Source organism: Eublepharis macularius, chromosome 7 (assembly GCF_028583425.1).
Source record: "Eublepharis macularius isolate TG4126 chromosome 7, MPM_Emac_v1.0, whole genome shotgun sequence".
Classification (NCBI taxonomy): domain Eukaryota; kingdom Metazoa; phylum Chordata; class Lepidosauria; order Squamata; family Eublepharidae; genus Eublepharis; species Eublepharis macularius.
Window position 1 is genome coordinate 132,524,373 of NC_072796.1, and position 26,476 is coordinate 132,550,848.

The 26,476-nt window shown below is 44.7% G+C and overlaps 1 protein-coding gene and 1 pseudogene across 2 annotated transcripts in view; both read left to right on the forward strand.

The window, feature by feature from the left end:
- Positions 1 to 26,476, forward strand: part of KHDRBS3 (KH RNA binding domain containing, signal transduction associated 3) — a 178,924-nt gene that overhangs the window by 78,146 nt on the left and 74,302 nt on the right. For both annotated transcript variants that reach the window (XR_008597424.1, XM_054985168.1), the window contains exons 2-3: positions 6,602 to 6,720; positions 14,241 to 14,357. Coding sequence is in view for 1 of the 2 variants with exons in the window: in XM_054985168.1 (XP_054841143.1) it covers positions 6,602 to 6,720; positions 14,241 to 14,357 (236 nt within the window). In the remaining variant the exon portion in view is untranslated. The remainder of the gene's footprint in view (positions 1 to 6,601; positions 6,721 to 14,240; positions 14,358 to 26,476) is intronic.
- LOC129333280 (60S ribosomal protein L17-like) lies at positions 9,247 to 9,790 on the forward strand (annotated as a pseudogene).

The following is a 26,476-nucleotide window of genomic DNA, read 5'->3' on the forward strand; positions in this document are numbered from 1 at the left end:
GGATTGGCCCTCAGTATTGATGGAAGTAATTGTTGGGAGTGGTCAGTTTAATAGGGCCTAAAACTTCCATTGCCTGCAGCATTAATAGAGGAAACATGGCTGACAACAATCATCCTCTCGTAGGAAGATTAATTCTACTTCGAGATTAAAGTGAAATGCGTCCACTTTTCCATTATCTAATGCACTCAGTAGCATTACGTTCTGTTATGTGCCTTCAGTAGGAAACAATCCTTGCTTAGCTGTCTGTGCTCTGAATAAAGCACAGTAATTCTTCCACTGACATGAATTTCTGGACTGCTGTAAACATCGTGCCCGTGGTCTAGGAACATGGGAATTTAATCTGTACCATTATCAGAAAACCTTAATCACATGTTCATCTATTATTTCTGAGCTAGGAGACTATATCAGCACACAAAGCCAAGTAGTACAGAATGTAATCTAGGGATTAAGGGACGACAAATCCTCCTACTCATTCGACCTTGAAACTCTGATTGGATTTCCTCATTGGACTGACTCGGCTATCCCCAATTAACTGGTAGTAGACTATAGACAGTCCTCTGAGTTTTGGAGTTCATTTGGAATTGAGGGTTTGTGGTTTCCCGAACAAACAAAAAACCCCAAACAGCGCAATATATAATATTTTTAGAACTTATTTTGTAGCAGTAATTGAGTATCTTCAGTCAAGACTCACCACTCACAATATTGGTAGGCAACATGCAACTCCAGTTTCACACATGAACCTTGAGGTGTTCCTGTAGTTATTCTTGTTAGAATTTCTGCAAATTGCACACTTAAAAAAAGAATTAATGCGTATATATGTGCCATCAAGTTGCAGCCAACTTATGTGACCCCAACAAGGGGCTTTCAAGGCAGGTGAGAAGCAGTCCTTTGCCGTCTTCCTTGGTGGTCCCCCCCCCCCATCCAAGTACCGACCCCGTTTAGCTTGAGATCGGGCTATGTATTCCTTCCACTAGCCCTAATAGTGGCACAGAAAAACGTTATATAGTGTGCGCTGCTGAATTCAGAATTAAGAGACCTCTGAGTGGGTTCATACAATGAGGCAATGTTTCATATAATAAAAGTTTGAAAAAAGTTTATTTAGCTCATAATCTCTCCAAGTAGATGGAATCCTCATCCAAAATATGTTTTGGAGATTGAAGAACTCTGTTTTTCCTTGTCTCTGACTGCAGGCACCTTCAATCTGATTTCTCAAAGTCACCTCCAACTCTTTAAGCAGATTGAATCCAATGATTTGTCTGTGGAAGTGGCTGATGGCCACTGATCTTCCCTGCACTCCCCCCGCCCCCCAGCAGCAATTCCATCCAAACCCAATAAAGTTGCTTTCCAGAATACGGGGCATGCACAGACCAGTAGCCATGTTGGCTTCATCATAAAGGGAGGAACAAAATTGCCTTTCCTGCTTCTTCCTCAGTGGATTTGAGCTGATGGAAGAAGGGGAAAGAGTTGTGTTTCCTCCCTCACAGTCCCCTGACCTTACCTACATGATGATTTATGCAGTGAGCAACTTTGTTGGGGGAAGAGAATGTGGGAAACATCAGTGATCCTTGCACACACAGATCTCTAGATCAACCCGTCACCTACCTCGTGGCTTGAGTCTAGACGACTCATCCAATAAAATGCTATTTTCAGTTGCTGGTAGAACACTCGAATACCCCAATGCAAGCTTGCTCCAGTGCTTGGGCTTAGGTGCAGCTGGATGGTTATCAGTTCTTTTGACTGAGTGTTGAAGCCACTGTCAGTTGTTCACAGTGGATTACTAGTCCAAGTAGTGCAGTAATGCCTACTCTAATGATTTTGGGTGCATTATTTTGGAATCCCCCCCCCCCCGGCCCTATGCAATATTTCTTCAGGTGAGGAGCTGAATACAGTACTCCAGAAAGGTTTTACCAGTGTAATGCAGAACAAGCGAATGACCCACCCATTAACACATTTGTCTTCTTTGAAGTAGTATTACAGTTCTGACCCCTGTTCCACTTGCCCCAAGGTTTTGCACCCTGAACTCTTACTGTTACGTTGCTAGTGCGGCCAACTTCTGAGTGTGCCTTTTGTCTGTTGTTGACCAAGTTCTAGATCTGACATCGGGACTTGCGTGTGGTAATGTTGCTTAACTACATGTGCTGTTTTATGTATTGCTCAGTGTGTGGCTGGTTCGCAAGCTGATCTGTGCTGAAAACCTTTTACAAAAAACCCCCAAAACCTTTCGAATTACCTTGGCTCTTTCGTACAGATATGATCTAGCTCAAGTTGCTAGCAGCCAAAAACTTCACTTAACTATATTTAACTATATTTTAATCAGCGGAAAAGAGCAATAGTCCAGTAGCACCAATAAGACTAACAAAATTAGTGGTAGGATATGAACTTCATCTATATTTTAATCATTTGATCTTGAGCTTGATCTATATTTTAATCTTCTTTAACAAACACTTCTTGTGAAATAGGTTAGTGAACCAAAAAAGCAGTTGAATTCTTGCTTGTATTTGCATGTGACTACTGTAGTTTCAGAATTTTAACCTTTTGAGCAAATAGTTGTTTTTAGCTTGAGTCTTTGATTTTTAGATGTTATAATAGCTTTGAGGGTATTTACTCTACCACTTCTTTTTCTCTTTGTGGGAGGGAGAGATGCTGGATTTGTGTACTGCTGCCAGTTATGTAATTAATGGTAGCCTCAAGCTGCATACCCTACCTCCATACTGCATGGAGATAAAGATACTGATATGGATTGCTTTGCACCGAGTATTACGTTGTGAATAATCCTCCACTAATGCAGAATGGATTTGTTACAAGGCAGCCCTTTTTACAAAGGGTATTGTACATTCTAGATGAGAGACCAAAAACTTTAAAAAGAGGCATTGTTGAATGTAATGAAGAGTTGTTAGAAAGGGGAACGAATGATGGCTAAATATACTTTTCGTGGAAATGAATATTCACTGTATTAGTGTTCTTAATGAGGTACTTAGAAAGACTGGCTTCAGGTCTAGCCTTTGTTCAGTGGGAGGAAATGTCAGTCTATGGATGACAGGCTATGGCAGATAGATCCCTGTACCATTGCAGCAAGAATCCAGGCTCTTGGTTAAATGATTTTATTCAGAAATCAGATCATTTCCATAGATATGCCTGTAGGGTTACTCAGAAGCAAGGTTAGCAACTAAGCAGTAAGAAACAGGTTGATAGGAATGGCAACATGTGGGAAAGCCCTTCCTCTTAACTCACACATTTACTCCTTCCCCCTCCCATCAGCAAGACAGGACTTTTGGCACGAACTCATCCTGGGAACGTCTCACATATTTGTACTATCAAGTCTAGTACATGTTTGTACTATCAAGTCTAGACACTGAGAAAGCAGGAGATCAAGGTTGAAACAGCAGTTCATGGGAGTGAGCAGTGTACAAGGTCAGAAGCACTGAGAGTTTCTGCAGTCCGTTAGATAAGACACCTGCAGCTTCAATAAGCCTGTGAATGCAAAACAGTTATGGCATTGGCAATATGACATCAAGTTATAGCATGAAACATTGGTTCAGAACAACAGGTCAGCATCAAGTAATAGCATGGATGGGGCACAGACATGACAGGAAAAGTCTGTTTGAGACTAAGGCTTGTGTAGTATTCGAGAAAGCAAGGATTAATGCTTCTGGTTTTAAATGGAGCGTGGAAGGTTAGCTCACTGACATCTTCCCTTGTATCAGTGCATGGTAAGCTTTCGAATCTTTCGTTACAGTCCTTGTCCATTTAAGGTGCATATTCTGAAGTCCTTCCTCGGCAGATGAAAGGCAGACAAAAGGGGGGGGGGAATCAACAATATGTCTTATACATAGTACTCATTGTCCCAAAGTAGCTTTATAACATATTGCTTGAATGATTTTTTTTTAAAATCATATGTTCCATCACTCCCATTGTCTGTTACCACACTGGTTCTTGGTGATAACTAAATGAAAATTCCATGGACTGCTGTGGTATATCTTGGAACGATGCTTTAGGAGGGGTAAAGAGGGAATAATGATAATTGTGCTTATATATTGCTCCTCTATACAGATTAGTGCCCCGCTCAGAGAAATGAACAAAGTCAGTGTTGTTGTTATCCCCGCAATACAGTTGAGGACCTGGGCCTGAGAGGAGTAGCTCAGCAAAGGCCCCCCGCTGAGCTAATGGCAGTAGTGGGATTCTAGCAGAGTGCTGATTTGCAACACAACAAGTTAACACTATGCTATGATATGCTGGTTGGTTTGAGCTACTAGAATGCATGGACCTTGGTCTAATCTTTTAACAGTGATCCCATAACATGTTGAGCTGGTTAAGTCTGGTTTTTTTCCTCCCAGAAGTGAGCAATACATTTCACGTCCTTAGTTCAATTATGTGTGTCTGGCTTTAAAACTGAAATAAGTAGGAAGCAAAAAATAGCTTTTATTTATCTAAGGCAGCTTGTGGTTTAGCACAAAGAATATTGTTTTTATTGATTATGGAATGGTCTGGCTCATCTTGTTTTTAAACCACACACGTTTGACTAACCTGTCTCCTTTCTTGAGAGCTCATTGAGGACAACAATTCTTAGAAGAGAAACATGATAAAACCAAGAAGGTCAAATATATTTGAATGGAAGACAGTTTGACTTAAAGTCTAGATTTTAAAATAGACTCAAACATCTGATTTACCTGTATTCTAAATCTTCCTGTCATCCTCCTCTTTCTGTTTGCAGAGAAATAACTCATAGCAAGCATCTCTTAGAGAAGATCTTATCCCCCGTTTCTTGTTCTTTTGGCTCTATATGGCAACTGGTTTGCCACTGTGTAATAGGATGATGGACTAGATCAGGGGTGGCCAAACTTGCTCAATGTAAGAGCCACATAGAATAAATATCAGATGTTTGAGAGCCACAAGACATGATGCACTGAAGTGACTTCAGATGATGAGGTGGGTTGGGGGGGAGTGTCCTGAAAGTGACATCACAGGAAGGGGTGGGGTTTTGGTGCAGTATGCTGGAAGTGACATCATCAGAAGGGGTGGAGCTTGGGAAGAGCCATCACCTGACCTTTGATTTGAAAGTGACATCACAGAAGTGATATTTTCTGAATCAGACCTGGCAACCCCAACATTTTTGTTGAAAATATGAAAGACATGGAAAGAAGGAAGGAAGGAAGGAAAGGGGAGGGAAAGACATGGAAAGAAAAGAGGAAAGGGAGGGAAATAAACTAGACTAAAATAAAATGTATGGTCATGGCGATACTCAAAGACCTCCGGGAGCCGCACAATATATCTAGAAGAGCCACATGTGGCTCCCAAGCCGCAGCTTGGCCACCCCTGGACTAGATGGACCGCTGGTCTGATATGGCAGGTCTCTTGTGTTCTTTTGAAGATCAAGGCACAGGAGACATTGATTTTGGCAGACCTGAGTCTGTAAAAGACTTTACTGGTTTGCATCTTGACCTCCCATTCCTCTTGCAGCAGGCACTTTTCAGTAGGGGAGGGGGATTTATTTTGCTGATTTTCTTCTCGCTGCAGTCCCCCGTTTGAACCTCTGTGATATTTCTGGGCGTGTCTTGACTGCACAGTTTTGGGGGATGCAAACAACAATGGGAGGAGGAGGTAGGAACATCACTGTCAATGCTCCCAGTGGTGCCTGGGTTGCATAAGTTCTGAACAGTGCCTTTTTGTAGGCAGGTCCCATTGGGGGCTTTGTTAGCAAAAGATTTCAGAGCATTTAGCCCAGACAAAGGCATGAATTTCTGGTGATAGGAGCTTGTGGTTGCTCTTAGTGTTTTCAGAGCATCCACAATTTGAATATATCCCTCAGTCTTAGTGGAGGGGGTACATGTAAAAAATGAGTTGAGGAAACTAGTTCTTTACAGAGAAACACTTTGGCATTTCTCTATACCTACGCTTTTCTGGCTTCCCCAAATGAGCCTTCCCTCCCTCCCCCGGCAAACCATTTTGGCATAATTTTCCAAGCTTGGTGATGCTTATGTGCTACTCCTGGGCCTATTGAATTTGATCTTATTTAAGAAGTATCTCATGGATTCTCAATCCACAAAATCTGTATTTATATAAAACATGCGTGGTGGGAAGAGGATAAAGGAATCCATCGAACAAAGATGTGTTGCTGTTTATTGTTTCTAGTTCTAAGTACTTTATCCTGAGAACCAGTGAGGTGTCTGACACATTAACCTCTCCTGGGACTGGGGAGATGCTAATTCAAATTCCTACACGGCCATGAGGCTTTCTGTGTCACCTTGGCTCAACCATGAAGTTTCCACCTCGCCTACCGCACAAGTGTGTTTTGAGGATAAATGGAGGGAAGAACCACGTAAGACATCCTGAGCTCCTTGGAGTACTATTTAGGCTATGTTCTAACCCGCCCCCCCTAAAGATCTATCCACAACCACAAGGACAAGCAACTGAAGATTTAATTGAAAGTTGGATTTTATCAGCTGTACTTTGCTCAGCTCTGAGAATAATGCAAATAATGTTCAGAATCAGCTTGATCTATCACCTGACAGTTCTTGTGATTTAAGAATACATATATTCAATGGCATAAACATATTTCCTGTATATTCATACCAAAACGTATTGTCTTCTTTTCTTGTTGCAGAAATCGAGAAATTTCAAAAAGGTGAAGGAAAGGAAGAGGAAAAATACATTGATGTAGTGATTAATAAAAATATGAAACTGGGACAGAAAGTATTAATTCCAGTCAAACAGTTTCCTAAGGTACGTTGAGTGTTGCTCATTTGGAATCTGATGGATGTTTGTTCAGTGCATGTTTTAAATGGCTCATTGATGTATGTGATTCATCACCATAACCAAATTTGCCTAATGGTGGTTTGTTTTTTCTGACCTATAAATCAGGATTGTAATCTGATTATGGTTTAGCATCCTGATTAGAGATGGACATGAACCGAAATACGAACCAAAGTTCATCACGAATCACGTCGGGTTCTTTTGTGTGTGTGTGTTTCACGAGCCTGCGGTTTGTCAGAGGGCATTTCTGACTAACTGTGACGAACCAATATGATTTTTAGAGTGGTTTGTTTGGTTCCTTTTTTGGTTCGTCACTGCAGAGAGCCTGGCACTGATCAATCAGTTCCCTAGGCAGTGGGGGGGGGATAGACTTCTGTAGCCCTGAGAACACCAATGTCAGCCCTCCAAAGCTTGATAGGCAGCTCTGACTGCCAACCAGAGAGCTCCCATTCTGCTCTATGAGACTGGAAGGAGTTTAACTTTCCTAGGGGCACCCATTTTGGGAGTCTATAACTCAGACATCCAAAATCCAATCTTTGCTAAATTTGGACAGTGGCTGGGGGAGAGCCTGCTGAAGACTAACTGTGAGTTTGGTATCTCTCACTGTCAAAGGAGGCGCATTCAAAGGCCCCCAGAAGTGACGAACCATGAACCAAATGAGTCGGTTTACGAACCGGGCAATTTCTTGGTGGTTCATAGTTAGTGAAACATGACGAACCACAAACCGCCATTTTCCAGGTTCGTGCCCATCTCTAATACTAATACTGGCAAATGAATGAATTGAAGTTTGAATTTTCATTCAACTGGGAGGTCAGAAGAAACTGACCAGGAAGTCTTCGATCTGGATACTGCTGCTCGGGGAAGAGCATGTGAACCTAAGGTCTGCAGCCAGTCCCTGCTTGGAACATTAAGGCCTCATTTGGTTGCTCACCAGCTCCCTTTCCAATTATTTCTTAGCAATGTTATTGACATTTGGAGGGACAGCTGTGCAAGATCTGTTTTAACGAGTGGACTGTCTCTCTTCTTCGTTTCTGTATGGAGTAGCTTCAGTTTTTCTCTTGTTATCCGATGTCTCCTAGCAGGAAAAGCCAAGTGGGGAAAGAGATATCTTTATTGATATCAAAGGGAAGACGAGTTCAACAACAGCAATTAATTATGCATTAAAATCTATATTTTAGATTGTAAACACTGTTCACAGTGCTGCGGTTATGTGGGAAGACTGCAAAGAGCAGCATTGTTATTACTGTGTGTCCTTTTTTTAAAAAAATGAAAAGTTCATGGCTTTCCAAACTGCTTACATGAAGTAACAGAACAAAAGGTTTGATATTTCCTAATTGATATTTTGGGTCTGTATGAATGTTCTGTCCTCAGATTTATATCTCAGAACAGCTGCTTGACATCGTGAAATAGATTTCCTGCATGGTTTACTGTAAATGAATAATCCCTCATTTAGGAATGCACTGAAGATTTATTTATATTGCTTTCCCTTAATAGCATACCTGGCTGTGTATTTCAGACTGCTCTATTACTGCAAAAGAAGCCTTGTAATCGTTAAATCGTGACAGGCTTTGAAATATATTGACCGCTCTTCCATTAAACTGAAAAGTAGATCTTTATGTAAGTTAACTATGGAGCACCAATTTAAGCAATTATTGTTTTTAATAAAATGAGGGGAATTGTTGACGAGGCATTATTGATGTGTCTCTCTCTCTTTTTTTAAGAGCTCTTGCTAATTGTCTGAGGCTACCTCTACTAAACAATCAAAAAAGACCCTGGCTTAGCTGTCATCATTTTCCTTACAGAGTCCTGGGAATCTGAGTTTGTTATTATTACTTGAAGCTGTCAGCTCTCTGGTGTTCTTACACAACCGTAATTCCCAGAATTCCATGGAGAACCTAGGGCAACTAAGGGCAGGTGCACACATCATGCAAGCTGAGCAAGGATCAGGAGTGGGTTTCAGGCCTTTGTGCAGTTAGTTCTCTACTCGCTCAAAAAATCCTTCCGTTCTCCCCTACCCCCTTACTGTGAGTCAGCCTTACATCTAACCAAAGTCAATCCCTGAGGCACATGCCACGGTCTAGTTTTGGACTGACTTCATTTCTCTTAACCAGGAATAACGTGGCCCAGGGTAAGTTGGAATGTATGCGGGAGCAGTGGCGGAGCACATGAGCCTGCACCCACTTTCTGATCACTGAGCTCTTGCTAAGCAATCCCGCTTACAGCCGTGTTATGACCTCATCAGCCCTGCATGGGCTCCAGACTGGCTTGGTTTTGAGGGCCCAGGGGGCCTGAGGCCCAGTTATACTCTTCGCTTTTGAGAAAAGTCTCAATACTTTTACTGCTTCGGCTTCTCATGATGAATATTATGATTTGCTCCTGCAGTATAACAGCAGGTACTCCCCACCCCACCCCAGTTCCTCATGACAAGATGCCACGAGTGCTTTTATGGTCTTTTTTCCTCTGGCGGTAGTGATTGCCTTCAGTTAACTTCTGAAAATGGTTCTCTGCTTGCTTGATCCAAAGAACCTCACAAAGTCATGCAAGTCAAGGGTCTCCAACCTTTGAGTCCACTTCAAGAATATGCATGAGACAGCCCAAGCTATCAAGGGTATGCACATTTGGAAGACCACCAAATACTCAGAAGATGTGACATTGAAGAAACAGTGTGTTCCCTTTCGTCTCTACAATGGAAGGTTTGGCAAATGTGTTCAGGCCCAGCAGTGGACACACGGGTGCTGGCCAAAGAAGAGTGCTCAGTTCCTCCTGCATATGCTCAAGAATTCTGCGAGCAATGCCGAAGGGTCTGGATGTGGATTCTCTAGTAATTGAGCACATTCAGGTCAACAAAGCTCCCAAAATGTGGAGGTGAACCTACAGGGCTCATGGTTGCATTAACCCGTATATGAGTTCTCCTTGCCACATTGAGATGATCTTCACAGAGAAGGAGCAGATTGTTCCCAAGCCAGAAGTTGCTCAGAAGAAGAAAATATCTTTAAGTCTTTGCTTTTTCATAACATTGGCTGCATCCAGGAGTGGCTAGTTCAACATGCAATGGATGCTCAATATAAGCAAGAAAACGTCATTTACATGTTTTCATCGTTTATGGTTAGAACTTTAAAAAAAACACACACAAGCCAAGCCACCAAAGACTGTAATGAGGATCCATCTAATTTCACATTCTGTATCCACCAGTGCGCAGCCAGGTGCAGAGGAAGAAGGAAAAAGCTCTTCCCTACTGCGTGTCCCCCTACCAGAGGTATACTGTCCCTGAACATGGTGGCTCATTTAGCTGTATAGCTAATAGCTATTGATTTTGGATCTCCTTTATCCTTCTCAAAATTTATCTTAGCGGCCATCACCTCATCCTGTGGCAGTGAATTCCACAAGTTAATTATGTCTTGTGCCAAAAAGAACATCCACTTGTCTGTCCTGAATCAGTTTAATTGGATGACCCCAAGTTCTAGTGTTGTCAGAGAAATCTCACTGTCTTGATGATTTGTAACTTTGTGAACCTATAGCATATCTTTCCTTAGTTACCGCCTCAAGCCTGTGCACTCCAAACATGAGACTTTCCACATAGGGCAGGTATTCTAACACCATGATGACTCCAGGTGCTATTTTTCTATGCCGTTTCCAGTTCTGTATTATTGTTGTTCTTTTATAGTCCGCCTTTCTCAATGAGATCCAAAGTGGATTACATGCTGCAAGTGAATACAATGTAATCAATAGCTAGGACATTCACAGAGCAAAAATACAATATGACCAACAGTTGGACCATTCTGTGAAAACTGTTACAATAGGGCACAGTAGCCACAAATTTGAAAACTAGCATAGATGAGGCTGCCACTACAGTGCACAGCATTCCACATCTATCTAGTTAATTCCCAGTGTGGTCACAAGATTATATTTTCAAAAATATGGTACTGGACACTTCAATTCCAGTGCTTTTAATCCAATATGAATTTGACTTTGTCTTGGTGCTACTGCCACACAGAGAAGACTCTTTTCAGTGATGCGTCCACCACTAGTGAAGCGTCCCCTAGATACTTGCAGCTAGTTCAAATGAAATCATCATTAAAAAAAAGATAGGATCCCTCTCTCCCCATTCATTGCTTTACACTTCTTTACATTTAACCTAATTTACCCTGTTTCCTGGTCACCAAGTTCGAAAAGATCCTTCTGAAGGTCTTTGGAATCTACGTTGTCTTTTAACATCCTGAATTACTATTTATTTGCAAATCTGAGCACCTCACCATTCATCCCCGATTGAAAAATTAGGATCTCATGGTCCCCATGCAGATCCTGGGAGAATCACAACTCGTTTCCCTCCATTGTGGAAATGATTTGTTCCCGTTTATTTATTTAGAGCATTTGTAGCTCACCTTTTTACCAAAATAGTAAAGAGTCCAGTAGCACCTTTAAGACTAACCAACTTTATTGTAGCATAAGCTTTTGAGAATCACAGCTCTCTTCATCAGATGCATCTGATGAAGCTTATGCTACAATAAAGTTGGTTAGTTTTAAAGGTGCTACTGGACTCTGCTGTTTTGCAACTACAGAATAACACGGCTAACTCCTCTGGATCGTTCTACCAAACAGAGACTTGCATATCAGCTGTTGACCAAGAGTGGAAAAACTTTAGTTCATAAAAACAAGAAATGAGAATAGGAATCAAGTCTGGAAGCCACCAATGGCTTGGTCATAAAAACTTTTTCAGCTGGTGCATAAAAGAGGGCAATGTAGATGCAGGGCCGGATCGACAGGGGGGTAGTCTGCCCCCGGTGCTGCCAAAGAGGGGGTGCCAGGCACAGCTGCCAGCTGCCAGAAGCGCGCGGGCAGCTGAGCAGAGGGCTGGGATCCCGCCCACGCCATTCGCCTGCCCCGAGGGCAGGGGGTGCGCAGCAAGCTGGCGGCCCCGGCGCACTGTGGAAATGGCGGTGGCAGCGCAGGTGCCTGGGAGGCTGCCCGCGCCATTCACCTACCCTGCAGGACAGGGGGCATGTAGCAAGCCAGCCGCTGTCTCAGTGGGGCAGGCAAATGGCACGGGCAGCGTCCCCACCTGCGCTGCTGCCGCCAGCTCCACGGTGTGCGGGGGCAGCCGGCTTGCTGCAAGGTGGCACGCTCCGCCCTGGGTGATGACATCACAGAAGTGACATCATCACGTAGCACTAGGAGTGCGCTCATGTTGCGCGTGTGCACAGGGGGGCCAGACTTGGGTTGCCCTGGATGCTGGCAACCCTAGATCCAGCCCTGTGTAGATGCTTGGTCGGTATATACCACCCTTCAGGACAACTTAACACCCACTCAGAGCGGTTTACAAAGAGTGTTGTTGTTATCCCAAAGTATATTATTATTATTATCAACAAACACCCTGTGAGGTGGGTGGGGCTGAGAGAGCTCCTAGAAACTGTGACTCACCCAAGTTCACCCAGCTGGCTTCAAAGTGGAAGAGTGGGGAATCAAACCCAGTACTCCAGATTATAGTCCCACGCTCTTAGCCACTACACCAAACTGGCTCTCCTACAGCAAACAGTCGAAACCATTTTAATCCCAGCTTTTTGCCATTAGGAAACTCAAGGCAGCCAACAAAACGTTAAAACACCAATCTCAAATGTAACTAGCAAAAATAACCTAATACATTATAAGGAAAAAGGAGGCAGAAATCAGCAGAGCCATCTTAATTCCTTCTGGAACAGAGCAGTCTTAACTATGCAGCAAGGGATGGTATAAGGGAACCTCCTGAATTCACTCTTTCCATCAGAGGGGGATGTAGAGATGAAGTCCTCAACTTCATTGAGCCCATGGTCACCTTAAGAATGTTTAGACCAGATAGTGAGTGCCACAGCAAAATAGCTTCTATTGAGTGGGTCAGACCAGTACAAAATGGGCTGCTCTATCGACTAAATCCAATCACAAAACACTGGAATGTTTCAGATGGTGTTAGGAAGCTCCAAGCTGATCATCCTCCTGTGATGGAGACTGCTATTTCCAGTTGAATACTCCCTGTCAATTGAATACTCCCTGTATACACAATGGTGACCCCCAGGCTTTTTTTTTTAATTAAGCACCTCTTACTCCAGTATTTTGGGGGTAAAGCTAGAATAGGCTCTTTGCTTTAGGGAAATGTTTTGGCAAAGAATAAAGTGGGCACTAGGAAGTACATTGGTGGGTGCCATGGCACCCACAGCCGCCATGTTCGTGATCACTGATGAGGGTAGATGGATGTACTGAGTAGCTCAAGAAGACAGATTAAGATTTTTATCCTTCCCAAGGAAAACCTATTGAAATGGAAGGGGTGTAGTTCCATAAAGAAGTGGATGATGCTGTAATGAAAGACATTTCTAGCCAAATGATGACTGGCAAAGCTCGCTGAAATACCCTGCCTCTCATCTCAAGTAAACTTCTCCATTGCAAGGTGCTCTCTCGATTGATGCTTATTCCTGTCAGATACCCCTCAGTGAATTGTGTAGTCTTTTTGTACAAGTCAGTCCACATTTATTCTTGATAGTTTTTCTTGTTTGTTTCCACTCCCTAGGCCTTGCCTTCTATTTCTGTACACATTGCATTGGAACTTGGTCATAGACATAAGCAACTGAAGTCTGTGTTGCCATATTTTCAGCAGGCATGTTTACTACTGAAGGTTTTGGTAGCCCCCTTCCTATCAGTCGTGTTTGGCCCATCTAAAGAAGTATTTAAACAATCAAAGAGGTGTTGACCTTTGTCCTGCTTGTAGGCCTTCCTGGGACATCTGATAGGCCACCACGTGAAACAGCACGCTGGGCTTCATGCGCCATTGATGTGATCCAGCCGCAGCTTGACTCTGATTTGGATCTATTCCTTGTAGAAACTGTGTCAGACTCTTTGAATTTGGTATCCTAATAAGACTTCCAATAATTTTTAAGTCAGGCTCTGTGTTTTTTCCCCCAGACCTGCTCCTTTCTGATCAGAACTCATTTTGACATCTCTGCTGCCTCTCCATGGAACATGACTACTACCACTCCTCTCCCTGGCCCAGATTTACCTGTCAGGCAGGGTTCCCAGAAGAATCTCCATTAAGTCCTAGATGTTGCCTTCAAGCATCTTAGCAGCATCTGTAGTTGCCAGTAGCAATGGGAGGTGTCATTTGAGCTGGTGTTTGAGTCACGGATACATACATTTGTCATGTAAATTGTGACACTCGTGTGTAAAATTTCTAATTTTTGTTGGTTGCAACCTCTGTTTGAAATGCTTTTCCCATTGACCAACTTTTGAATGCAGATCTAGGTACAGCTAAATACGGAGACAGCGGTAACTTTTCTGTGCATTTCTCCTTCCTGTTCAGTGGCTGTAAAATTTACAACCAAATCTGCGTCTTTGTTTTGCAGAAACAGCCAAATGCTGTTTTCAGCGCCGTTTTTCATACCTGGCAAGACTCGAAAGCCACTCTGCAGCTCTTCAGTATTACGGATAGTTTTTTATTGTCTCTTTTTGTCGCTTATTTTGTCTTTCAGTTCAACTTCGTGGGGAAACTTCTGGGCCCGCGTGGCAATTCTCTGAAGCGCTTGCAAGAAGAGACATTGACAAAAATGTCAATATTGGGAAAAGGATCCATGAGGGACAAGGCAAAGGTAAAATTGCTAGCTGAAGATCATTAGTTTGCACTTTTCTGCTTTGTATGCCTTTCTTTGCTGATCCTAGTGTAGTCTGGGGAGACTAAAAGCAAACAGAAACCAAAGTCTATATATTACCCCATCTCCTTCAGTTTTCTGCATGCATGCTGGTTCACCTCCCGTCATATAAAAGGTAAAGGCAGTCCCCTGTGCAAGCACCAAGTCATTACTGATATGTCTGTCTTTAACCATAATCCCTCGTGGCATCCTTTCCTTATGGATGTCGGCTGCCGCATCAGTGGCAATACAACGGCAGATGCATGACTGCCGCACAGAACGACAAAACAGCCCCTGTGATTCTTCCTCCCTGCTCCCTTCTCCCTTTGCTAATGTGTGACAGGACTTCACCGCAGTGTGAGTTTTCCCACCCCTGTTCCATTTCAATGTCAGCTGCTGCTTGAGATTGCAAAACTCACAATTCAGTGTTGTTACGTTGGGAGTTCAGTATTGCTATGCATCGCCAGGGCAAAATGTAAGAAGACATGGGGAAGCTGTTTACAGAGGCACCCGTGTCTTAACTTGCCCTTTCCGTTCCATTCCGATGAAATAGGAAGGCCCCGTAACTCTCTTTTATGGACAAAGAAGTGGAAGCACTACTGCAGGTATTAAGCTATCTAGTATTTCTTCTGCCATAGTCATATGAATTAGTATTCTGGTTCTACCTTCTCACATTTCACAGATGAACATAGGGAAAGTCTGGTGCCCTTGCGAAACTACAGTTCTGCTTTTACAGGTTCTGTTCCTCCGGTTATTCACTGATTTTCTTTGCAGCATCTTGTTCTGGCTTCAAAAGCTGATGTCCTTAGTAAAACAAATCTAATAGTTTCCTTTATGTTTATTTTATTTATGTCATTTATATTCTGCCTTTCTCACTGAGACTCAAGTTGGATTACATAGTGTGAGATTAGTACAACTAGAAGAAAGGACAAGGGCAGACATTTCCATACAGTGTCAAGAAGATTTCTATAAGCAATGTCATAGGGTAAATGTATATAAGTTTACAAAGACATAGCATTAGCACGGATCCAATATGGGGTTGAAGAATTGCTGAAACAGAACATAATCAATTCTAGGACTGACATTAAACAACATGAGGCACAGGTAGTATATAGGAGTACTTATTTAAAGCAACAGATAATATGTAAGGCAACATAATGGTGAAGTCTATGGTCTCTAACTCATTAGTGAAACATCTGGAACCCCTTTCCTACAATACTGCCCTCCTAGCTGAGAAAAAAGCCTTTTTGAATAATTCGGTTTTGCATCGTTTGTGGAAAGCCAGGAGGGTGGGGCCTCTCCTGACCTCCTCAGGCAGGCTGTTCCATAGGGTATAGGGGCCACCACAGAGAAAGCCCATGTACGGGCTGCTGTTGATTTCACCCATGTACAGGCTGGCACCGGCAAGAGACCCTGTTCAGATGAGTGAAGCTGCCGTGGAGGGACATAGGGAGGGAGGTGGTCCCATAGGTATGCTGGACCAAGGCCGTGAAGAGCTTCGTATGTAATAACCAATACCTTGAACTGAGCTCTGTAACTGATAGGTTGCCAATGGGGAGTGACTGTAGGATGGGAGTGATGTTCAAGCTCCTGCTCATACCTGATAATAGTTGAGCCGCAGCATTTTGAATCAATTGGAGCCTCCTAGTTAACTTAGATGTATAATGCATAACAATTCTCATAGTAGACATGATTCTACTTAACTAGTCTAAAATAAAACCTTTGACCTTTGGTTTAAGAGAAATGTTAAAACACTTTCATGTTTATCTGTGCTCAGAAATATGTGGAAATTGTAAGTTAAGACTGCTGCCCTGAGCTCTGTATCATGTAAGCAGTATGGGAGCTGCTGTGCAGTCTGACGTTTTCTCTCCCTGACCACCTGAGCTCCGCGCAGCTGTAAAGTTGCAAGCAGGCGCATGTATTTTTTCCCCTTGCCTCTCTGCATAGAAGTACAATAGCACCACATAACTTCTCTGCAACAGAAAAACAAGATTAAAAGAAATCCCTTCCAAATTAGCGCCTTGTTTGGCAAGAAATAGCTTCATTAATTTTGGAAGGTTTTAAAAATGTATTATGTTACGGTATGAGTCATTCTTCGGTCCCTCACGACCACCTAAAGAAAAGCATTACAAGTGAATGCAATGGCTGGAAAAAAAAATCCCCCTCCCCAAACTCAGTCTCTCTCTCTCTCTCTCGGGATCCTGGTCCTCAGATAAACAACTATATTATTTTAGATTGTGCTGCCTTCTCCACATCTAATGGAAGAAAGATCGCCGTATTTATTTGGGGAAGACGTCCCGTAAGGAAGGCTTACATCAGAATGCACGCTCTCATACATCATGCCCTTACATCAATGAATGGAAAGTCTGAAACTTCCTCACTTTATTAATGCAGAATAGGTTTTTACTAAACCAGTAAATACGAGGCCCGTCGAATATTTATGAATCTTTGACCAATTAAAATCGATTTTTAAAAAAGGCCTATTCTGGATATGCAAAAACAGTTAAACTTATGAACTTAAAAATCTGAATTAATTATTAAAGCAAGCAATGGGTTTTCTTCAGTGCTGGCCAGATTATACTGCTCTTCAGACAAATCATCTGGTCTTGATTTGTGGTAAATTGAACTTTTAGACTCTGACAAAGAGAGCTGTGGCTCTCGGAAGCTTAGGCTACAATAAAGTTGGTTAGTCTTGAAGGTGCTACTGCGCTCTTTTCTATTTTTCTACTGCAGACTAACACAGCTAACTCCTCTAGATTTTAGACTATAATGGTAGAGTCTTAAACAGATGAATGTGCCCACTAAACATCTACTTTTGGAGCAGTGTGATCTCGATAGCTGGTTGTGTCAGTGGTTATAAAGGTGTACTAGGACTTGATTGTCTAGGCAGCAGGAGAATCGACTTCTTTCCCACAGGCTGAGTTAAGTCACATTAGTTAAAAATAACAGCATTTGTAGCATAAAAAGCAAATATGATTATCCTCTAATTGTATTATTGATGTTAATATGCATGTATGCGGTAGATGTAGCCAGCTGCTGCTCAAAAGAATTAGCACAAGAATGGCAAATCTTGTCCATGTTTGTGCCGCATTCCTAGAACACCCTTAAAATCTCCAACTGTAAAAGCAGGGCAATCATTTTCTAGGGCAAATGGGGGTATGTCTCTGGTAAGCGTGGCTAGATGGAGTGTATGTTGGTATTGGGGGGTTGGCTTATTCTCTCTGCCTTGGGTTACGTGGCTACCAAATTGCAGCCTTTTCAGAACTTTATGCGGAGATCTTGCCACGCTCAAACGTTGTTCTTATTATCGTTATTGCCGTGCTCTGATACAAGGTGTTTAATTTTTATATCGGAAATGAAGAATCATGCAGGTGGACCAAGTGACAAGATAAAAATAGGGACCACTTTATTCAGAGCTTTGGGAACGATGAGGGGACAAGCCTCTGCCACTATTTCATGTAGTCCTTTTATGTCCTTAAAATGTTGCAAACTTTTTTTTCTTTTGGATTTACCCAGCTGCTAAGTTCAGATACAACACCCTTCTGAGCAAACTAGCAAAAATTGTAGCAGAACCATGATTCCTTGATTCAGTTTAAGCTGACTTCTGCTGTACTGAAGTCAAATTTAAATTCACGTGAATCCGAGGGCATGTCAGCCAGACAGGCTGGCGATTGTAATAGAAAGCAAAATGCGGTACCAGAGATCTGTTCTGTTAGCCCTCCCCATCCTGTCAAGAACTCTGGGGGCTAGTGGATAGTTTTATGCTGGGCCGATTCCAGATGGCCAGAAATTGCGGTTTTTCTGCGGAAATAATCGCTTACCGGCCACACGTTCACTTTCGTCTCCATCTGCTTTGTCTCGCAGCGTGCCGTGCCGTCCCGCTTCCGGATGTTCGCACGGCCAACTGAGGTACCCGGGATTGGTTGTTTCCTCCCCGTCACAGTTGAAGTCGGGGGCCTTCATTGGTTCGCATTTTGTTTTTTTTAAAAAAATTTTTTACGTGTTTTGCGCAAATGTGCAGGTATGCAAATATGCAGCATTGACTTTTGTGTGCGTTTGTGCATTTGTGCACATTTGCACAGTTTGATGTGCGCAAATGTGCGACTGCGCAAATGGCGCCCGGTTTAAAAAAAAAATTAAGGGAATATTGTTGCCGACCGGCCGGCAAAGGAAGGAGGGAAAGGGGAGGGCCTCTCCGTGGAGACGAAGCATCCAGAAGTGTGCAAACCCGCAATACCGTGTTCACACCGTCCGCTTATAGAGCGCAACTGAGCTCCATGGACTGCAGGTAAGCTGGGACGGGAAATTGCGGGTTTTTATGAGTGAGGTCGCTGAAAAAGTGAAAGCACTTGCTCTATTTGTGCCTGTCTGGAATCGGCCCTGCTTATGTCCTTGGGCTTTTAAAAAATAGCTTGTTATTTTAATCTTGGTAACATTATTTTAATTTCATGTAGTTCTGTAGTGGAACAGTAGGATTTGAGTCCAGTGGCAGCTTAGAGGCCGACAAGATCATCAGGGTGCAGGCTTTCTTGAGTCAAAGCACCCTTTTTCCAGATACCTTCTTTAGATTATTTTAACAGGAAGCTAGCTGTCAGGAGCAGGACTTCGAGTGATCATAATATCCTAAATAAATAAATAGTGATGGAAAATAAAGGGAGGGACAGAACCACATCAAGAGTATCCTAATGTGCTTGTTGCCTCAGATCTAAGCCAGGTTGTTTATACCATTTATTCCGGAGTTGATTAAGCTGACTCATGCTGCCACCCATGCTGTGCCTTCTTAAGCGGAGTTATATCCTTCTAAACACATTAACTTGAATGGATGCAGAAGGGCATAACTCTGGTTAGAATGGCACTACCGGTAGCAGGGTTTTCTACAGTGTCGTTGGTTGTACCAAGGCACTTTTCAGCACTTGAGACAAGTAGGTTAAACTTGGTAAGATCAGTGTGATCAAGGTTAGCCAGAAACCGCCATGGCTGAATGGAGACAAAGCTCTGAACACTCGGTGCTGCACAGGGGTCCTCCATTCACCTAGTAACTTTTTCAATATATTTACAAGGCCCTAGAGTTAAATGTGACAGTTGCACCTTGCTACGGCCGATGAGGGTCAAGACGGGATCCGAATCAGCTGCAGCAGCAACAGAACTTGCTGGAGAATAACTGCATTTAGTTTGGTAGGACTACTTGCGGATCAGTGTCAGCGACCCTAGAGTGAAGCTGGTACCCCCGGTGGTAAAGCCTGGAAAGATAACTTCTTCAGGACTGAGCAGCCACTGCTCCTGTGCAGATGGCTTTCTCGGCTTCTGTGTCGTCAGCCTGGTGTTATTGCATGGAAATACAAGCACTGCATTTCCAGGTCACGGCAACAGAAACACAATCTCCAAGCCGGGCTTTAACAGATGGCTGTGAAAAGGGCGAGAGCAAATGATACTGGAAGTAGCATACGTCCAGGATCCGTGCATGCTCAAGGAGCATGAATCAGAATTCTGCACTGAGAGCTGCCTTAATATAGTTATGTATCTGTCTCCATCCCCATAACTCATCAGGTAGTCATGGGCACAAGCCTTGCCCTCTTCCTTATTTGAAAGCTTGCTTGGTTCCCTCATTTCCACCTTCTAAGATTCGCGAAAGTACTGGACACATGGTGTGCACACTGCCTTGAGGGCTCGAAGCCTGCTTTTTTAACGTTATGCACGTGGAGATTGTCTGGGTGGTCAAGTTGTGCCCCTTACATAGTGAAGTTGCTGAACTGTGGCACAAATGCAGCCTTGTGAGTGCCTTTGATTTCCACTAGGGTGGGTATGTGCTTGTGGAGTTTGGTATATAATTGTGCAGAGATGGGCAGTGCAGTCCTAAGGGGTGCTATGACGGAGGTGTACAGACACCTACACAGCTTCAGAGAGAATCACGAGAGGCAATAACGTATCAAGAATATCGTGAAGTTCTAACGGAATAAGGTACTAATACAACAGTTACGAAGTTATTAACTTGTTCTTATTTCGTCTGCACAATTTACCATCAGCATAACAGTACACACAATCTTCCCACCTTCAGACCTATACATAAAGTGCTAATGCATTCAATACAGTCATGAACAAACATTCAGTATTGCTTTTATAAACAGTTATGAATGAAAAGTGCATAAAGTCCATCAATGCCAATTGTAGGTCAAGGTGTGCGGGATGGAAAGGAAACCATCTGACAGGCTGACCGGTTCACTATAGCTCCCGTTTCAGTTCTTTGTCAAAGATGGTCTGAAGGTGGGAAGATTGCGTGCACTGTCACGATATTCCTGATAATGTTATTACCTGCACAGCTTCTGCAGCACTGGTTTGCTTCCTAAGAACTTTCCGCAAGGAGATAACGCAAATGGATGAACCCGGCCAGGCACAGGCAGCAGAGCAAGCTCTCCAGGCACCATATAAACACTGGCAGTACCCACCAGTCACACAACACTGCCACTGACAGCTCTGTAAGTGGCAGCTATAGGCAAAGCCAATCTGGCCGCGAATGCAGCCAAGGCCTCTCAGTGCCAGTTCCCTCACAGACAGACAGTGGACAGAGTGGAAAGACCCCGGAACTGCGTTTCCCGGCAGATGCACTTGGCCCAAGAGGCCCTGTCCCCAGTGCAGAGGGGAGGCCCACACCAATGGCAGACGGGGTGCCCATCTCAAGCCACACACTATCTTCCCCCAGAAAGCAAAAACAGTCAAGGGACAAAAAAGATCTAGACCAGGCTTGAACCGTCAGTCCCTGACACGCAGGGCCAGCCCCCAAGTCCCAGGGCCAGAAGAGGAGGTTCCCAAGAGACACGTCAGTAAGGACTAGACACCCCGCTGCAGCTCTGATGTCACCACCAGCCCCATGCGGGAAGCCAGAGAATATCAGATCAGCATGGCTTGGGGGAAAGGCACTGGGATAGTATGGCTGGGGTTCCTGGTTCAAACCCCACATGGGCAGAACAGAGAGGCTGGCTAAAGCCCTGGGTCTGACTTTTTGCCCCCTCTCCCCCAAACAGCAAAGGGGAGAGCAGTGTGGCCTAGCCAGTAGGGGGGCCCAGAGATCCATCATTTTGACCAAGATGTAGCTCTACAACTCCCCCTCTGCTGCATCCGTGGCATTAGCACCCTGTCATTGACCTTGCCTCCCCCCAGTGTGCTAACTGTCTGTATGGCTTATCATAAACCAGCAGAGTTCTGGAAGAGCATGAGACTCCCCCCTCCCCAGAGCAGCCACTCAGTCTCTTGGACAATCCTCCATGTCACACTCAGCCCTCTGCAGTTTCTGTGAGTGGGGGGGGAAGGAAGTGGGGAGCTACGTGTGGTCTCAGCCACCAAGGTGCCATTGGACCACTGCTCTGTTGTGCAGCAGAACACAACAGATCAAGTGTCACTTCGAAAACCTACCGCAGCCGCCCCAGCATCAACCACCCCTGACTCAGAGCCCACCTTCTGGGATGTGTGAAGGTGCAGCCCAAGGGAAAGTGACGGATGGCAGGGAGGAGTTGGGGCAGGGAGGGGCAAGGCCCTATTGCAGTCCACACAAAAGCAATCAGAGAGTTGTGGAACAACCCAGACTTTATTAAACTGCAAATCATGAAGGAGGCCCCAGGACCCAGCTTGCCAACTTGAGGGGGCAGGCTGAGCCATCTCTAGTGCTGCATGCTCACAACCGAGGCAGATTCCCAGGTTGAACTGCTGCCTGGGGGAGGATGCTCTTGGAGCCGGGCTGGAAATGGAGTCTGAGCAGAGTGAAGGGAACTGCAGTGGCCATGCATCCAGGTCTCCTGGTTGGATTGCCACCTGCATAAAGATAGAAAGAGACACATGCCTTGAGGTCAGCCACAGACAAGTTTGCAGCACCTCTGGAAGATCTATATGCCTACGATGTGGGGGGGGGGGATGACAGGACACCCCACCGAGGCCGATGCTGCCATCCAGATAATACTTACCACTCCAGTGTGGCAGTGCTCTGTGGGTGGCAAAAGATGTGTCTGCCGCTGTTGCTGTATTGGGCTGTGATCCTACAAGGGAATGAGTCCCAGGGTTGCTCAACCACTTTATCAAGGGGGTACAGAGAACAGCTTGCATCCACCCCAACCCATAGTAGTTCCCTGTGCTTTGCCCACAGTGGGACGGGAGTCCATTCAAGGAAGTCTGCTAACAGCCCTCTTCAGGGCTGCAAGCACCCCCCAAGCCTTCTCTGTCGAGTACCATGAGCCTGCCCCATTCCTAGACATGGGCCATGGTCCCTGGAGGGCCAAACTCAGGTTTTCTCCTACCCCGAATGCTGCTGGCCTCTGTTGGAGCCACCACTGTGAGGGCAGCGCCCAGCCTCATGCAAGGGAAACAAGGGAGGCAGGTTTGGATGAGCAGGCCAGGGCAGGCGGATCCCCGGCTCTTGCTTACCACCTGTCTGTGTGTCCTCGGCCCTTTGAGCCTAGTCTCTGGAGATGGGATACCTGAGAGGGTCTGCAATGAGAGATATCAGCCAAACATTCTGGATTTTGCTCTCCCCCAGGGATGTAAGTCCGCACCCATTTTTGTGAAGTGCCCGCTCTGCTTTTCCCGCCACAGAGTTCCACTCTCTGGAAATGTGCACGCCAGGGAGCTCTGGGACTGAGCCCCATGCCTCGCCCTCCTACTTACTGAGTTCAGGGGTGTCCTGGCTGGGGTTGGTGTAGGGTGGGGATGTGATTGAGTACTGGGGAGAGGGCTTGCGGTGCTCCTCTGGGTCATTTGGACATGGCCTTGCAGGCGGAGGATTGACTTTTCCCTTTTTGTGGACACTTATGGGCTATGCCGCCTTTTTCATGGTGTAACTGTTTGCCGCTGTTTGGGGGCATTATCCGGCATGGAGTGGCTTAGAAACCCAACTAACTCCCAGCCTGCTCCCTGGCCTGCCCACTCCCTTGCCAGAGCAGGGCTTTATGACTAAGGCCCACTTATGGGGCACTGCCGGGGAGCTGCACCAGAGTAATTCTGGTTTATGTCAATGTATGGGCTAGTGGGCTCCCTGAGCACTTTTCTCCCCCCACTTAGGATTGTTCTGCACATTGTTCAGATAATTAGTGGATAGGCCCGGAGGTCTTGACTGTGTTAAATCCTACTTTCATACGCATATAATAGAAAAGACCCCCACAGTATTGCTCGCACAGAGTAATATTGGAAGAGTTATGTCTAATCCTGTTCTGCTGCTAGGGCAGTCTGGGACGCTTCACTCTCCCTGAGGTTGCTGGATGCTTCCTCCAGGTTCATTTGCTCGACAGTCTACAATATTGTCGTGTTTTTAATGTGGAGTTTATTTTGGCATCCTGGGTACTGCTTGTAAGTAATCTTGTCTTGGGCTTTGTGGCATTGTTCGCTGGAGTATCTTTTTCCAGTGCTTTGTTTAGCCTTAAATTATTCAGTGGATCGGAGCTTCTACAGCATCCCAGGGGAGATTATTATAGTCTAACAGATCTCACCGTTAAGAAGGATTTTGTGATAGCTGGCTTAATGTTCTCCATTTTAAATTTCTTCCTTGCACGCTCTACCCTTTCGCCTTGGACTTCCTTAAATTACTCATAAGTAAATCATTATCCTTGTCTTTCAGAGCCAACTTCATTATGTGCAAGTGAGACAACCTGCTGCTAAAATTTTTGAATGCAGATCGTTTCCAGCTTTGTGCCACAAATAAGCAGGGGGGAAAGCTAGAAGAGTCACGTTGACGAAGGCTGTAATTTATATTTATCAGTATTTCTAGTTCTCATTGTGGCCCCATCTGCAGATACTTGAATCTGCAGATCAGGGTCATAGAGAGAGAGATTTGTTTCTACAAAATAGGGCGTCCCCCCCCCCCCCCGGTATGCAAAAAAAAAATCTGAATTTTTTTTTAAAGGGGGGTGAGTTGAACTACCCCCAAAGTAGAAGTATATATTTGTGCATGCACAGACATTGTACACTTACCATCAAGAGAGGAGGAGGGGTAACCCATGTGTCCTGAAGACACTCCTTTGAAGGTTGTTGGTTGGGGAGAAGCAGTGGAAACCACCATGTCCTCGCTGGCGGCACTGTGAGTGGGAAGGAGCGCAAGTCGTTGTTGCCCCACTCATCGGCCAGCCTGGCAGCAAACAAGCAGATGGGTGGGGGAACAAGAGCCGCCGCTGCTCCCTCTGCACCAAGCAGTAGGGAGGACAGATGGGTGATTGGACAGGAGCGGTCCTCCCCTCCCAGTGCTGTATAAGCCATAGAGAAGCGGTAGAGAAAGGAGCCCCCATTGCTGTCCCTGCGTGAGATGGGGAGGGGCTGCAGTACAGGGAGGAAGTTGAGGAAGGAGACACTAATGCTGCTGCCCTTCTACGGGAGCTGGGGAGTGGATGGGGGAGCAGAATGGTGATGTTGCTGGTGGGCTGCCCAGGCAAGTGGATGGCCCAGCAGGCAAGTGGGGGGGGGAATGGATGGTCTTCCCCCCCATCCCCGTGAGTTTTGCAGGTCCCCACTTGTGTGTGTGTGTGTGTGTGTGTGTGTTTTATTATTACCAGCTTTGACAAGTTTCAGACAGCTAATTATAGTGTGTTAATTCCCCCTGCTCTGAATTTTCTAATCAACTAATCAGATTGCTTTGCTTTTCCATCCAATTTAGGCAGTTTGAATGCTCTAAATTTTACAACAAAAAGATTAGCAGCATTAAGCTGGTGCTGATTGTCATTTCGAAGTAACTCATAATTACGGCACACCAAGAGCAAACAAGGAGGAGAGCTTTTTGAAAAGAAAAAAAAGTCAGTCAAACTTCTATTTGCGGACCTGTTCAGAAAGAGAGATGCTAGCAGGAGGGTATTTTTAACACTTGCTAAATTGTGTCTAACCTGACACAGTAGCGCTTCAGAAACAAAACATGCTTTCTTAGATAAGCAGAACAAGAGCCAGTTCACGCTGGGGAATCTGCTCCACTCCGTGTGTCTGCTGCCCAGGGTCTCCTTACAAGAGAGCTGTAGCTAGGGGAGGGGACTGCTGGATTGGCCCCTCTCCAAAATACTTTGGGTCTCCATCTGTGAATTCCTTCATAATTGATGTATAAGTGTTTTACTCGCAGTCATTGGGGGAAACGTATAGGTAAGTCCTGATTGCTCGGTAAAATGCCAGCCACACTTGCCTTCCTGCATTCTGGGCAGTGAACGCACTGAGATGGGTGATAAGATACTTGAAATCAGCAAACTGGTTTGTCCGTTGGTATAGCTTCTGTGACTTGGCAGTAATTTCTGTATTCACAGAACTCCCCCACCACAGGTTCCTTTTTTCTTTTGTTCCTTTGAATACGGAGTGGTAGATCCATTCAGGGGCCCTTATATGTTTCTCCAGATACTTACTTCCCATCTCCACCTTCTGTTCACCATCTCTTGGGACAAGTTCTTCTGTGCTCACATGAATGTGAGTCTAGTTGCACCTTAGAGATTTTCAAGGTATAAGCTTTTGAGGTGTCAATGCTTCCGTAGGGAGCTCCCTAAACTTTGACTGAAAATCTAGTGGGTCTCTAAGGTGCCACTGGACTGTTGTTCTACTGCAGACTGACACGGTTATCTACCTGAAACTATCTGTGCTCACCTGTATGCATTCTGTAGAGGTCAGTACCATCTGTTGAGCATCTCTGCCTTATCTGCAGCCTGAGTTGCTAAGCAACAGAGGAAAGGAACGAGACAAGAGGAAAAGGCCAGGAGGGAGGAACCGGAGGAACAGGAGGATAGGAACCAGAAGGGCAGCGAAGGAACTAAAAGTAGTACAGCAAGTGCGAATAGCGGGAGCAATGCTGGACGTTTCTGGGTGCGGAAGAGTCTGTAGTTCAGAAGAGAAATAGCAAAGAGCTTTGCAAAGCCAGGGAGTATGCAGTAATTGGCAACTTCTTGGTTTTTTTTAAAAAAATGCTCAACTGCTAAGGGTGGTTGGGCGGGACAGAGGGAGGTCTAGAGGAGGCTGGTATGTGAAGTATAGAACTTGGAGAGTTTAGGAGGCTTAGGCTGGATCTGATGAGTAAGGTAATGAATGCTGAAAGAACCTGGTAGGCGAGGTAGACCAACATGGAACCTGGTGGATCAAGGCAGAGT